The sequence below is a fragment of the Pteropus alecto genome, unplaced genomic scaffold, assembly GCF_000325575.1.
Source record: "Pteropus alecto unplaced genomic scaffold, ASM32557v1 scaffold338, whole genome shotgun sequence".
Classification (NCBI taxonomy): domain Eukaryota; kingdom Metazoa; phylum Chordata; class Mammalia; order Chiroptera; family Pteropodidae; genus Pteropus; species Pteropus alecto.
The window spans coordinates 776,055-791,838 of record NW_006441995.1 but is presented as its reverse complement, the minus strand read 5'-3'; the positions used below and the strand labels follow the sequence as shown (position 1 = coordinate 791,838).

At 35.1% G+C, this 15,784-nt stretch overlaps 1 protein-coding gene across 1 annotated transcript in view; it reads left to right on the top strand.

The window, feature by feature from the left end:
* The window catches only part of CPLANE1 (ciliogenesis and planar polarity effector 1), a 91,817-nt gene that overhangs the window by 71,576 nt on the left and 4,457 nt on the right, over positions 1-15,784 (top strand). The window contains 7 exon segments of the mRNA XM_015595319.2: positions 3,407-3,583; positions 6,969-6,999; positions 7,515-7,646; positions 10,620-10,785; positions 12,596-12,654; positions 13,106-13,273; positions 14,363-14,487. Coding sequence (XP_015450805.1) covers positions 3,407-3,583; positions 6,969-6,999; positions 7,515-7,646; positions 10,620-10,785; positions 12,596-12,654; positions 13,106-13,273; positions 14,363-14,487 — 858 coding nt within the window.

The window sequence follows — 15,784 nt, the reverse complement described above, 5'->3', positions numbered from 1 at the left end:
CATATTTTATATAGATATTTAAAGGATAAGACCTCTTTTTAAAAACAGACATAATAACATTGTTGCTCCTTATTTAAAAATTTTTGTTTTTAATTTTTATTTTTTAATTACATATGGCATGCAATATTAGTGTCAGGTGTACAACATAGTGATTAGACATTTATACAACTTACAAAGCGATCACACATATAAAACTAATACCCATCTGACACCGTAATAGTTATTACAATATTATTGACAATATTCCTTTTCTATATGTCCCCATGACTATTTTGTAACTACCAGTTTGTACTTCTTAATCCCTTTCCCTTTTCACTCCCCTTAAAAATCTTGATATTGTCATATATCAGTGTTCAAATATTGCCAGTTGTCTCACTTTAAAAAGTAGGTTTTTTTTTCTAGTTGGAATCCAAGTAAGATCTATTCATGGCAATTGCTTGATGGGTTATAAGTCTCCTTTAACTTCTGGGTTCTTCCGCTATCTCACCTTTTTTTCCCCTTGCAATTTATTTGTTGAAGAAACATGGATGTTTGTTCTGAAATGTTTCTCAGAGACTGGATTTTGCCAGTTGAGTCTCTATGATGTTACTTAACATGCTCCTCTGTCCCCTGTATTTCCCATCAGTAAGATATCTCTTATTTACTTATTTATTATTTTTTAATTTTTTATGGTTAATGAAATCCAATAAGTTTCAGCTGTACATTTTAACAGTAAGGCATATATATATTCGTTCACCTCCCAAAGTTAGATTTCTTTCTGTCACCACATACTTGACCTCTTTTACCCCTCCTTCCTCCTCCCATCCCCCTCCCCTTTGGTAAGACATCCCTTTTGTTTCAAGCTGAGTGGTTATGTTGTAGTTGTGTCCAGCATATAACAAATTTCATTTTTTTAAATAGACAGTTTGTGTTTTAATCAAGTATAATCAGTTTCCATTCATTGTGATCACTAATGTATTTGTGCTTATTTCTATAATCTTATTTTGTGCTTACTGTTTACTATGCTTTTTTCTTTTTGTCCTTTCTATTTGATTGAGTTTTCTACATTTTCTCTCTTCCCCTCTATTGATTCAGAAATTATACATTCTATTTTTAACCTCTTAGTGATTATTCTTAAATTTTCAATTTTTATAGTTGAGTTAAAATTTAAGGTAAATATAATTATCTCCTGAACAATAGAATGACTTTAGAGCTTCTTTTAAATTAAAAAAAAAACTTTTTTCATTACAGTTGACCTTTCATATTATGTTAATTTCAGATGTACAGCATTGCGGTTAGACATTTATATAACTTCCAAAGTAACACCCAGAGAAGTCTAGTACCCCCCTGACACCATACATATTTATGACAATGTTATTGAATACATTCCCTATCTTGTTACGTTCCCATGACTGTTTTGTAACTGCCAATTTGTACATCTTAATCTCTTCACCTTTTTCATCCAGCCCCCCAACCCTCTTCCCATCTGGCAACCATCAGTTTATTCTCTGTATCTATGAGTTTGTTTCGCTGTTATTTGTTAATGTGACATTGATGTGCTCTCCCATCTTCTCCGATATTGTTTTCTAATATTTTAGTTCTACCTTGTTCTTAAACCTCCTATTTATTCTTCCTGTTCTTAAACCTTCTATTTATTCAATAGTTATTTGAATTTATCAGCATGTTTGCCATTTTCTTTGCTCTCAATTGCTTTTTTAAAAAATTGTAATTTAAATAATGTAAAAATGTAAACAATATATAAAACCAAAACCCAAGTTTCATGAAATAAATTTTACCCTTATTGCCTGAAATACCCTCTGGCATTTTCTGTCCCTCTTATCATTGCCCACAATTGCTGCTTGCATCCATTCTTTAAGGATTGTTTCCTTCTTCCTTCCTTTATTCTTTTAAGTAGCATCTATGAGTAGTAAATTCTTTCAGTCTTTGAAAATAGCTTTAATTTTACTACAATTTAGGAGTGTTGGTTTATAGCAGAGTACAAAATTCTAGGTTGGTGCTTATTTTCCCTTAGCATTTTAAAGATATTCCATTATCTGCTGACATTTCTAATTGCTGAGTTTATACTACCTATGTGCTATCCAGTTGCTGTTCTTTTATCTCTGATTTCTTTTAAAGTTTTAATTTTGGCTTATTTTACATTTTTGATGCAGGTTTCTAGGTATTTATTTCCTTTTCTTATGGGGGTAGGAATGATTCTTTAATTTTCTGGTTTAACATTAAGAATTTTGGAATATTGCTTCCTCCTCATTCTTTTCTGTTTTCTAAAACACCTGTTAGAAGTATTGGGATCTTCTCAACCAGTTATGTCTCATAACCACTTCTTAATTTCTATCTTTTTATGTACTTTGGGTGATTTCCTCAGATCCATTTTTTAGTCTACTAATTCCTTCTTTTCCTGTGTCGTCTTTGTTTTAGAATTTTAATTTTGGTGACTAGAAGTTGTTTGTTTTTTCAAATATATCTGTTCTTTGGATATGCTCTTCTGTTTCTTTATTGTGTTTTCTATGCTGCCTTTTGTCTATTTAATGATTCTAGTAATATTTTATGCCCTTTCATATTATTTTATTTGTGCATCTTCTCAACTGTTGGATCTGCATACTTAATTTCATGGTTGTTTATTTTTTTGTGTTGTTTGTAATTTTTTATCTTAAGGGGGTTCTTCTGAGTTGTGTATGTTTGTCTTCGGAGTGGTTTTACATTTGCTTCTTGCTGTCACCGAAGTAGAAAATTTTAGGGCAAGTTTTTATTTACATTTCTTGGTTTGGAATTGCTGTGCTACATAGCGTAAATTCAGATCCCACACCTGCTTGTGGCAAGATGGATTTTGATTTCTCAGAGTTGACTTTTATTTTTCTTCCATCCATCCAGAGAGAAAACCTCTTTGCTTCTTCTTCAGGACAGCGTTTTTCTTAGCCCCATTTTAAGGACAAAGCTATCCTTCAACACTCTAGGCCATATGAAGGGTAGCTCAGTTCCCCTCAGTGCAGTCTGCAGAAGCCACATCTCCTGTTCTTCTGTGTACTATCCCAGCATCATTGCCCGTTAATTGCCCAGCTTTGAATTCCTTTTTCTTTCCTAGCACCAGGGGATTTCTTTATTTACAGGGCTTTGTTCGTTTTTATTTTAAATTTAGCATTTCTTCTGTGTTTTTATAAAGAGGAAGAGGACTGTCCACTTTAACTTAATCTGACATGTTTTCTGAAGTGGATAATAACTTTAATAGTTTTTTACTATGGGAGAGTGTAAATTGTAAATACCATATTAAATTTTTTCATTATACAGTAGAGAGCTATCAGAATAATACTTCGCAAACTTCTAATGTATTTGTTGCCATGTGGAAGTGTTAGCTAAGTTTTATATCTTTTCCATGTGATTTTTTTCCTCTACTTTTTTAATTGTAACGTAGACTCTGGATCAGTCCATTTCCTGACTCAAATGAATAAGGAAGATCAAAGTGACAAAGAACAGACTGTAGAAGCTGAATTTTCAGTGACAGAAACTCTTTCTAGTCAGAAAACCTGTGTGTTTCCTTCGGCCGATTCAGCTGTCAGCCTTTCCAGTGACCAGAATACAACTTTTCCTGGTATTGTTCGTCACTGTTTTTGTTTACATTCTTATATTTTCCAATAGACTGAGAGACATATTGTAACAATATACTCGGTACTGAGTAATGTTTACTGGGAATATAGTTATGACAGATTTGTGAAGCCATTTTGCAATATTTATAAATTTCAGACAAAGGGAACTTAAAAATTGCACCGTTCATGTGAAGAACTATGTTGTCGTGTCACCTTCATATACTGCCAGCAAGTATCATACCTGTATAACGTGTCAATGTTAAATATATAACTGGAATTACTATTTGATTTTTGCAAAAATTGAGAAATTCAAATTCTGCCAATTATGAGAACCTTGAGTTTTAACTTGAAAACAAATAATGGCTATTATTTATTGAGCTTCTACAATGTGCCAGACATTGCTGCCTTATGTGCACTGACCCTGGTGCAAGCCTGACTGTGAGGGCGATGCCATTAATATCCCCCTTTCACAGTCGAGAGTGTTAAGACTTAGAAACTTTAGTGCCACTTTTCATTCCAGTTCATTTAGAGCTGGCAATTAAAAATGGACTCTGCAGCCCTAATGAATACATTTTGGCATATGAATAATAGAGCATACTAAATACAACAGTTGAACCATTGACAGAGGTTTTGAAATCTTTTTTCCCCTAGATATCAATGGTCAATAATGATGATTTTACTGTTTACAATGTTTTATTACCATTATTAAAGTAATATAAGCAGTAAAGAATGCTATTTTTAAATGGCATTGCCATCATTTAAATAAAAGCTCTTATTAAATCTTGGGATTTTTTCCTCTTAGTTCTTTTTCCCCTTAGTTCCTTTTCCTCTTAATTCCATTTGCATTTTAGTTATCATCATATGGGAATAACCATTTCCATTTCAGAGTTGTTGTGAAGATTGAGTATTGTATATGAAACATCTAGCAGAGAATCTGCTTCATTCCTGTAGGTTCTTGGTCAGTGGTGGCTTTCCTCTTTCCTCTTATGGGGAAGAATTGACAAATGAGGTTAAAGAAGTTATAGAGGGTGTAATTGTATCTGAGAGGTTTAAACTCCATTTTATACCTGGATATCATTGGAGAATTCTGAGCAGAGAAGTAAAATGTGTTGAGGAAAACTAGAATGGAGGCATGGATCAGATAGTGAGCTGTCAAATTCATCTGACCTCTGAAACAATGAGGACTTGGTCAGTGTCATGGGAAGGGAAACAATATACAGAGACATTCTGAATAGGGCGCTGATGGTGCTGACTGAGTGGATAAGAGAGGAGAAGGAGATGATGAATGGCTGTGCAGTGTTATCACACTGTAGGAGCAAGGATATGATGTCAGACTCTGGAGTTCCTTAAGACTAAATGTAACAGTTTAAGGTGACACTGGGGTATAAAAGTGGACATATTTAGGACCCAGTTTTTGACAAGAAAGTGGAGTTCGATGAGAGGTTTAGGCTTGAAAAACAGATGTAAGAGCCTTTTATCTAATTATATAGTTAAGATTTAGAGAGTTCATCTGTTCTCTGCAAAAAAGATGGGAAAAGGGCAAATATCAAGGAACCAGCCTGTGAAATGTCACCCATTAGAGAAGAGAGCAAGGGGATCCTCACCAGTGAGGGAAATGGATGAACAGACTCTGGTGAAAGGATTTTCAAGAAAGAGTGGCTAATACTAGTTTCACCAGCCATCAGGAAGTGTGACATCAACAGTGGACACTCAGTGTCAAATCAAGAGTAGAAGGTAGGTCGGTGACAAAGACAGGCTCAAGAAACTGTATGTATAGAATACTTAAGAATTCTGACAGCAAAAGGAAGTAGAAAAATGAGATAAGGGAAATGAAGCCAAAGATCATTTCAAGATAGGGATAAATACAAACCAGTATTTCAGGGTAGAAGAAAAGAAAGTAGTAGGGAAAAGAAACTGAAAGCACAAGGTTAAGGAGGTGATTCATTTAGGATTGTTACAGCTTAAGTTAGGATGCAAGGGGAAAAAATGTTAATAAATGTCATAACGTATAAAGATGGATAAATTAAAATGTTATTTCAATGTTTGGTTGTAATTTTTTAAAAAGTCAAATTCTTTTAAAGTGTAGAATTCAGATGCCCTGATGGATGTTTTCTTCTTCAGAGTTGGCCTCTTGGAAAGATGTACAGTCATTCCCTTACTTCTGGTGCTCAGAAATAGCTTAGATTTCCTCTTTTGAAATTGACTTTCATGTGTTCTTAGCACATTTTCTGAGTGTTCTTAATAGTAGCAAATAATTTATTCACTGAGGATACGTTTAATTTTTGGTGACAGCCATAAGTTATTCAAAGATATTTCTGATAAATAAAGTAGATGATCAGGATGTTACTATTTAAAATTTGGGAAAAAAAAAAAAGTCGTGGTTATCAAAGAATGAGGCTGATCTATTGTATTTAGTAAATTGTGAAGGCAGTCCAGGAAGAATTTCAAAAATGGTTTGAAAATGAAGTAAGGGTAGAATTTTGATCTATAACTATTTTAAAGCTATTTGGATATAACACTTTTCTGCCTTTTGATGAAAGGAATCAGTTTCATTTCTTAGTAGTCATTACTTTTATATTGATTAATCTGTACTTACACCATTATTTTTTTCTTTCGATAGTTGAGGCTTTTCTTAATAGTTAAACTTAATTAATTGCTATTAAGAACTCAAATGCCCACACTCTGAGAACAAAGATAATGTAAAATCCTTGGTTTGAGGATTAATAAGTTAAAACATGTACTTAAGAAAGCAAAATTATTTAATATTAAAAACATGTGGACATATAAGTCTTAGGAGCTGAGTGGATTTATCTTAGTATAAGAAAATCTTAAGAAAACTTTTGAGAAGAGCTATCAGAACACTTTTCCCTATGTTAACTCAGTTCTCTTTAAGGGTTAAACATAAAGAGAATTGAGTTAGATTAAATGTTTTGCTTTAAGGATTTACAGTTAATATTGGACAAGTTTTAAAAATTATTTTTTGGGTCATATTTTTCCAAGTAAAGGCTTCTTGGATTTAAATTTAGATGTTTTTCCAAATGCATTACTTTTAGATCACCAGGTTTTGGGGGGGTTTTTTTGTGATCGTTTCAGTAAATTGCACGCCAGTATTCTAAACTATACTAAGCAAAGAAAGATTGTACCTCTTAAAGTGTATTATTCAGAGTACTCTGGATAGAAAAGTCATAATCTTAAATGTGGACAATATTCACTACCAAATAGCGTATTCAAGAGAAGGATAAATATGCTGTACATATATCTTTAAACTAATTCGGAGGTTTAAAAATATTTTAATTTCTGGTTATATAATTTCTAAGTCAGGTTAATAATTGAAAGAAGAAAAAAATAACTGACCTAAAACTTTTCTTACTAATATTTCTTTTTTTCAAGGTGTGAATAACAGTGATGAGTTATTTGAGAGGTAAATATCTGAAGAATTAATTCACAATTTTACTTAAAGTTGAGTATAAATTATGTGTTCTGGAAATTTTGTTATTCAGATGTGTATGAACTTCTACATTACATTTTTTCATAGATTAAAGGAATATAATTCATCCTTATTGGGAATGGGATGTTTTAAGAAACTGAAGATTGTTACATCCCTTACTGTTTTAGCACAGGTAGTTAGAATACCACAGACAACATGGCTACATTTTCTTTTATTGCATATGAATTAAATTTTAGCAGTCAAGACAGGCAGAAGTTGTCTCCTGAGCCTTATGTTGCTTTTTAAAGAGCACATACAAAATCAGCAATTATTGATAATTAGGTTTTTCCACTTAGGATTACTGAAATTAAAGAAATAGAAGGAATAGTAGTTATATGTTTATCATTTTTGTGTTTATTTATGCTCTTGGCATAGTTTTACATATTTAATTTTGCTTAATGTAAGTAAGTTATAGATACTGACTTATATTTCTCAAATTGCATTTGAAGTGTTTCAGTAGATCCACTCCAGATGACTGGATTGACTGATATTGCAGACATTATTGATGATCTTATAACAAAAGATGGAGTTTCCAGTGAAGAGCTGGGCTTAACAGAACAACAAGCTAGGAGAATCTCCAGGTAATCACTGAATAATAAATTTTTTATCCATGTAAAATGTTTATAGTTCAAGAGTATTCAAAATTGGCCATATTTTAATGTGATTTTTATGAAACAAATTTGAAGCTTAGAATAGATTTTTTTTCTTCATGCTGTTTGTACTACACTTGATCTTAGCCAAAAGGCTGAGAAGTGATCCATAAATACATTTTGTGATGTTTATGTGTCATTCTCCCCTCTCCCCCAACAGAATATAGACTGATTTATTTAACTTATTCAGCACTTCTGTATTGTGTGAGTATTCCCAAGGTGTTATTACTCTTAAGTACAATGTAAATTGAATCCTGTTTCTTCTTAGAAGTAATTAATTCATTGTACTTTATCCTAAATATTAACCCTAGGAATACATTTTAAATGCTCTTTCCATGAAACATTAGGTTAAAATGTTTTTTCTTGCAACCTTTTCTGGGCCAAGAACTGGTTCCTGATAGAGTAAAGGCTGGCTCTCCTACCACTGCCTCCTTGAAATACATATACCTCTTGGCTTGTTTATAAAAGATAGTCAACATTACAATTAGCAGCTCTTCTTCTGTTTCCTAGTTCAGTTCCACTGACTACCTTGATGGAAACGCAGTGTATTATAATTGAAATTACAAGGCTGTTATCAGGAAACAGTGTACCCAAAAACCTCAATTTCTATTTAATTAGTGGAATTATCTGCTATATTACGACTGCGTATCAAAACCATGTAAACAATAACTTCCTTGTAAAACTTTTAGTTACTTTCAATTACAAATATAGGAATTTGCCTTCTTTTTTAAGTTAATGATCGTGTCATAATGTCATCAATAATGTATTAAAATTCAAGAATTGGCATAAAAGTAAAATATGGTTTCTACTCTTGAATGGAGATAGAACTATAAAAAGAGTATGACCTAAGACCAAATTATATTAGTGTTCTGTCGGAGCTTCGCAGAAAAGTCAGTCAAAGAAGACAGGTTTACCAGTTACGGTATTTGAGCTTCATTTCACAGGATCAATGGAAATTCATGTGGCTTAAAACTAGAAGAAAGTGTATTCTAGGCAAGAATATAATATGCAAAGGTGTGATGGTCAGGGAGGGCAGGGAGTTAGATGTGACTGGAGTTTATACATTGGAAGGGGAGAGGGTCCAGATGGGTGTGCTGGTCGCATTTGGGGACCAAAGGCACTCCGAGGTACCTTATATACAGGCTGTAGGGAGGTCGGCAAAGGGCTTTAAACTAAAAATGATAGTTATTTACAGGTCTTACTACTTCAGTAGTCTAGACGTGAGTTGGCTCAGAATGGAGAGTAGGGGTAACAAGCATGAGTAAACCTGGAGACTCAGGAGAAAGTGAGAATGATTCTCTTCTTGGATGACAGAGCTGATGATTTTTTTTTAGTATGATAGAAAATATAGTTTTAGATATAAGGTGCCAGCAGAATATTCAGTTGCTAACACTTATTGGTACGTTAGTTTTAGATCCTCTCAGAAGCAGATGCCAAAACGCGATTTTTATTTGTTTGTTTGTTTATTATTTTTATTATGGTGACATTGGTTCAAAATGAGATTTAGTTGAGCAAGAGATTTGGAGAAACACCTGTGGGAGGGGAGGGGAGGAGCTAGAGGAAGTGGAGGCAGCTGTCAGCAGTGCCAGTGTGGATCTGACCCTGTGTTGGGGTCCCCAGGATCACCTCAGGTTCAGTGATTTACTAGGAAGACTCTCAGAATTACTCATGACTATAGCTTATTACGGCACAAGAATTGAAAGCAAAATCAACAGAGGGAATAGGTACATGTTATAGATTCCAGGGGAACCGGGCATACGCTTCCAAGAATCCGCTCCCCGTGGAGTCACACGGGACACACTTAATTTCTTCAGCAACAGATTGTGACAAACAAGTAAAATGTTGTACACCAGGGAAGCTTGTAGAGACTCAGTGCTGAGGTTTTACTGGGGGCTAGTCAGGTAGGCACCCTCTTCCTGGCACACACCGAGTCCAGACTCCCAGAAGGCGGGCAGGTTTTCAGTGTCAAACACATCGTTTGTTTCTGTGACCCATCTTCCATTTAGAATGGTGTCCTCTTTGTACCAGAGGGTGATGATTCTGTCCTCACACCACTTGTTTGCTTGGACCAATCTCAATACCAGTTGTGTTAGTTCTTATCCTCTGGGAAGCAGAGGCCAAGATGGGATTAGATGCCATATGAGATTAACTGGGAGAAAGCGGTGAGGGGAAAAGGAAAAAGCCACAAGTGGGGAGACACATCAGACCACACCGCAGATCTGACCCCTCCCTGCTAAGGGAAGAGGGTTGAGTGAGTAGAATCTTACGGTATAGTACAGTAGTTCTAGGGAGGTTTCAGGTGAGTCAGTGGTGAGACATCAAGCCAACGGCACCCATCAGAGGCGTCTTATCTTGCAGGGATGGGCCAGCCACGGCATTCTTCCATGCCCAATCACTAACTTGGGCCTGTCCTTAGGAAGCATGGCGTGGGCATGAACGTAAGGCTGCATCCAGGATGGCAGTGGTTTAGAGGTCATCTCTATAAGTTTTGGAAGTGATTGAGATAGTCCAGGAATAGGTTACAGGTGAAAAGTCCCAAGCAGAACCTTTCAAGACATTAATATTGAAGTGGGGAGCACAGAAGAAAGAAGCCAGTGTAGGAGGCTGCATAGTGTTTTGAGAGTTAGAGAAAGACCCAGGTAGAAGTTTCAAGCAGAAACGAAAAGCCGATTGTATCAAGTGTTACAGAGAAGTCCAGTAGGATGAAGACTGAAGAGGTCATTGGTGGCCTTTCTGAGATCACTTTCAATGGATTTCAGGGCACGGATTGGAGCAAGTTGACTAGAGATCATAAGTGTATACTACTTTTTAAAGAAGGGGCAAAATCTTTCCAAATAAATGGTATTTAGTTGTGATACAACTAACAAATTTAAAATCAAGTATCTTGCCTATTAAATTTCTCAGAATTCAGCATTCTTCTGGTAGATGTCCTCAAAGAACTGAGAAAGAGAGAAGAGAAATTCAAGTCTGGATGAAAAGAAAACGAAAAGAAAGAATGGCAGAGTACTTAAATCAGCTGGCAGAAAAGAGAGATCAAGAACATGACCCTTTCTGCCCCAGGAACAATCCAGTAAGTCTGTAATATCGAGGATAGTGAAACTATTACAGAGTATGTGTAGTTTTCTTCCTGGCAGATATTCAAGATAAGGATTAACATGATTCTGGATGCATTTTTTTATTTGACAGAAAAGTCAGCATTTTACTTAAATTAGAAAAAGTTCAGAAATTACCGTAACAAAACTTAGCAGGATATTGTACAAAGCGTGTTCTATTGAACTAAAGTATTTTCTCCCCCTGGCTAATTATGGCCCTAGCATTTTAAACAAATGAAAAGTTTGAGTGACTGGGTGGCCAGTTGGAGGTGATCCCTTAATTTTCAGTGAGAGTCAGTGGCAGCTGAACAACTCTATGTGTTTCAATGTCATTTTAAAAATCAATTTTCTATCCATAAATCTATAAAAAAAATTTTAAAAGTTGTGGTCCAGTCACGTACCAACAGAACAATAGCATCTCTCTCTCTCTCTTTCCTTCTCTTGCTCTCCCTCCCCTTCCCTGCCCCCGCCCCCCCATCTGTGTGTATATGTATGTTTCCGTTGCCCTTTAAACTGTCAACATTTATTTCCTGAGTCCTGGCAATGGACATTATCATTCTAGGTCAGAAATATTTCTTCAGAGGTGCAACAAAGCAGTGTTACTTTGATAATCACATTACTATGAAAATCACATTTAGGTTACACTTAAATTACACTTTATCTTTTACTTTCTAAAATAACATATATAGTACTCCCTTTTTTTCAGCATCATTAGGGGAACACATTCTATAAGTGAATTTTCCAGATAAAGTTGTCACATTTAAGCACCAAATGGTACGAAAGTAGGCGAACTGTTATTTAAAGTGTGTAATTTACTTACTTGTATCTAGAGAGCATGTTGATGTCAATGTAACATTTTGTCAATAGCTCTGGGGACATGGTAGTGGCCTTCAGCGCTACCAAGGTACATGACCAGAATCTTAAATTGCATGTGTATATGTGTGTGTTCCTCTACCCCATGGGGTGGGGGCAGTTCTTATGTCACACTTCCTGTCAGCTACGCAGATACCCAGGATGGTTAGAATTGTGTCTAAATTTAGAATACATTAACTCTGAGGGAATCAGGACTTTGGTTTGTAGACTTTGTGACATATCCTTCAAGATTGCAGACATTATTTCTCTATTTTCAGCTTCTATTTCCGTAAAGGTATGGAATTAGGGGTTAATGTAATTACAAATTTCATTTGAATTTCTGTCAGAAATCACTAAGACCTTTGATTTGTTACTACTATATAGGATCTTGAGTGAATTCACTTCGGTGTGTACATTTTTATATACACAGTTTGTGTGAAAAGACAAACTCATTAGTGACTCGACAGTAACTCTTAATGTTCTGAAGTAAGATGTACAGAGCTGGCACTTCCCAGTTGGCCTCATGGTGTGTAAGTTTTGAAGAGTTTACAAGTCACAGTGAACTCACTGCAGTAGGTTTCTGGTAAACATTTTAAAACATGAAAACGATGGTTTTAAATGTCTGGCTCATTTCTGCTTTATTAACCGAGCTCTTGGTGAGATTAATCACAAGATTGAGTATGAAGTATAGGTGTCTCCACCCTTAAAATGTACCTGGATTTTATTTAATTAAAGCAGCATGTAACATTTTTATGTTTTGTGCTGGGGTCAGAAGCTTCATCAAATATGATAGTATTTTGCACTATTTCCTAAATAACAAAATTATGTTTTAACTCCCTCTTAAATTGATTGGTGAAAATTTCATATTTCCACGGATCATATGGTTTAATTATTTGTACTGAACAGTAATGAACTAACTGGATATTTCTTGTGCAGTTTTACATGACTTCCAGGGAAATTAGGCTGAGACAAAAGATGAAGCAAGAAAAAGACAGGTGAGTTTGGTGGCTGTACCCTTGAGCCTTCTCTCTAGCTTGCTCACCTGAGGCATAGATAATACATAAAGAATTCTAGTTTTCACAGTAGCCCTTTTTATCAATTATGGGAGATAACTGCAAGGAAAATAATTAGACTCCACTAGCCTATTTAGGAATTTGCTTTCGAATATTTACATACACCATTCAATTTTTATGACTTTTATTTCTGCTATTCCCTTCCCTCTATGAATCAGATACGTACTTTGAAAATATCCCAAAGGCCATAACTACAGGTATCTTTAATAATACTGCCTAATGGTTTTCAGACATCTGAAATTTGATACACATTTGAAGTGCATTTGAAAAGCACTGAAAAAAACAAATGGTAGATGGTCTTCAAACACTGTGTGCTTTCCAGAAAGATGAACTGAAAGTGACTCTTGTTAAATGTTTAATTCTTTCTCTGAAGGTTGCTACTCTCTGACCACTATAGTCGACGAATCTCACAGGCATACAGTCTGATGAATGAACTGTTGTCTGAGTCAGTACAGCTACCAGCAACCGCACAGAAAGCATTGCCGAAAAAATGTAGAACTGCTCAGATTTCCAGACGGCAACGCTCCCTTTCTCCACGAGGGTAAGACAAAGTTTGGCATGTCATTTGGCTGGCAAGATATAATGTCAGATGTGATAAGAAGAAATGTAGCGCCTTTGTGACCCAAGTTCAGTGTATTTGCATCTTCCTTGCTCAGAATTATAATTAAAAAGTGAAGGAAAAAGGCCCCTAATTATGAGGTCTTTGTAAGTTTTATAGAATTACCAATTGTGTTAAATCTCTAAGATGTAACAAAGCACTTAAATATACCTAATACAGTTTTGCTATGCATTCAATCTTATTTCCTTCTTTCTATAGTTTTTGTCAACATTTCCTTTTGTAATTTGCCTCCTAACTGGTCTCCCTGTGTGGCCACTTGGCTTCACTCTTAGAGAAACAGTCCCCACCAGCTGACTGCTTCTTCCTGCGCTGTCTCTTCCGACCCCACCCAGTTATCGCCGATTCAGTTGTAGATACTGTTATATATTTCTTCTTAAATTAGTGACCTGTAGTAGGTTTGGATATTAGCTCATTAGTCAGGAATTGAACATAGAATGCTAAAGAAAAGTACTCATGTGTAAAGTTTCTAATACATGGCAGATACACACACAAATTATGTTCATTGATGACTGTGAACAACAATTGGCAGTACTTTGTTGTTAAAAATTACCACCTTTGAAAAATAAATGATTACGATTATAAACATAATCACATAATTTAAGAGCCTAAAGGAGATGCTACCCAACACAAACCTGACGCAGATCACTCTGTGTGTGTGTGTGTGTGTGTGTGTGTGTGTGTGTGTGTGTGTGTGGCTTGAGGTATACTCAACATACCAAATGCCCTGTGGATCTTTTCTAGAATAAAGTAAGGTCTTAATACATAAATAACTACTAAATACATAGAGAACTTGAAATGAATGGAGAACAAAAAATAGTTTTCTTTGAAAAAAATTAATGAAGTTTGAGGTACGAGATATGAAGAATAATTTGTTGAGAACTGTTATACACAAAATATATCACTGAGGTACAGAATAGTGAATGTATTCATCTGAACTAGAATTTGGGCTTTTTGAAATACTATATCACTGAAATGAAATTCTAGGAATATAATATGTCATTTCTACTTTAGAGAGAATCGGCATGGTCACGATTTTCCAATAAATCGACCTGGAAAAGTCAGATATTTATCCAAACCAAGTTATATCCCAAAAGGAAAACCTTTTGGGCAACCTCAAGGCTCGCCCTGGCCACGCGGTAAGACTTAAAGCTTTTTTATCGTGGAATTTTGATCTGTTCTGTGTTGTCCCCAAAGTTGTGTTTTCATTAGTAAAAGCTGTAAGCCTTAGTGAAAAGCAGTTTTGATTTCAGCAGAATGCAAGAGCTTGATAAAGACTTAGCTCTACTGGGATTTTGTTCTGTTGCTTTGAAATAAGAATACCCTAGGAATCTTTTTAAACTAATGGCCTTTTTCTAATAGAATTTGAATGATCAGTAAATTTGATAGGACTTATTTGGGCATCTGTTTCTTTTGTATGTCTGGCTAAAGATGTAGACATTTTTATAAATCAAGTCCTGATAGATTTCAGGATGGATATATCTTGGAAGAGAATAGTAAGAGGCTCAGATTGAAATAATATGTTCTTACCCTTTGAACATTCTTTTCCACATTTAAAGATATAATATCTGTTATTTATTGCTAGCTTTCCTTAGTTAATTTTACCATATTCGAATTTTGATTCTTTAAAACATACTTATCTGTAAAATGATTACACATTAAAATGTATAATCATAGCTAACACGTAATATAAATGTATATAGCTAGAAATGAATAATAACAACTAATGTGCCAGACTCTGTTTAACCTCATTAAATTACAACCCCGTGAGATATGCAGTCTTATATTCCCATTTTAAAGATGAGAAAACCAAGGCAGAGAAAGTTGAAATAAAACTGTTTAAGATCAGCCAGCTAGGAAATGGCAGAACCAAGGTTAAAACTCAGTCTGGATCTAGAGCCTACACACTTAGAACGTACAATGCAGTATTCTGTCTCAATTTAGAAAATTGAAATTTCCATAAATTTCAGTCTTTTTGGTTAATTCTTGCTTTTGATCAACAAATTAAAATAAGAAAATGCTGCTCCTTTTAAACTAAAATTTCAAAATAGTAACCATTTCCTTTTAGAAATTTTTATTTTACACCTACCTGATACATATGCCAAAATTTCAAAATATTCAAAATTGGCAGGGATTTTAAACTATGATTTCTTCATATCCAATGGAAAAGTCTTGGATTATGTGGAAATATGTCTTCTTTTGGACTTTTCCCACGTCACACCTGTGTTGTTATCCTGCACTTTATTGAATCGAGGTCTCAACCCTCCTGTGGTCCCCTCACTTGCCCTTGCTGGACTGTGACGAGGTGCTCCTGCTGCTTCTGGGCTCAGAAGCCCTTAGGACCTCACCCCACGCAGAACTAAGTCCAGACACTCTCCCTGGCCTTCAAGGCGTCCTCCCCTCTGCCTCCTCCAGCTCCCGTTCCCTAAAAACACT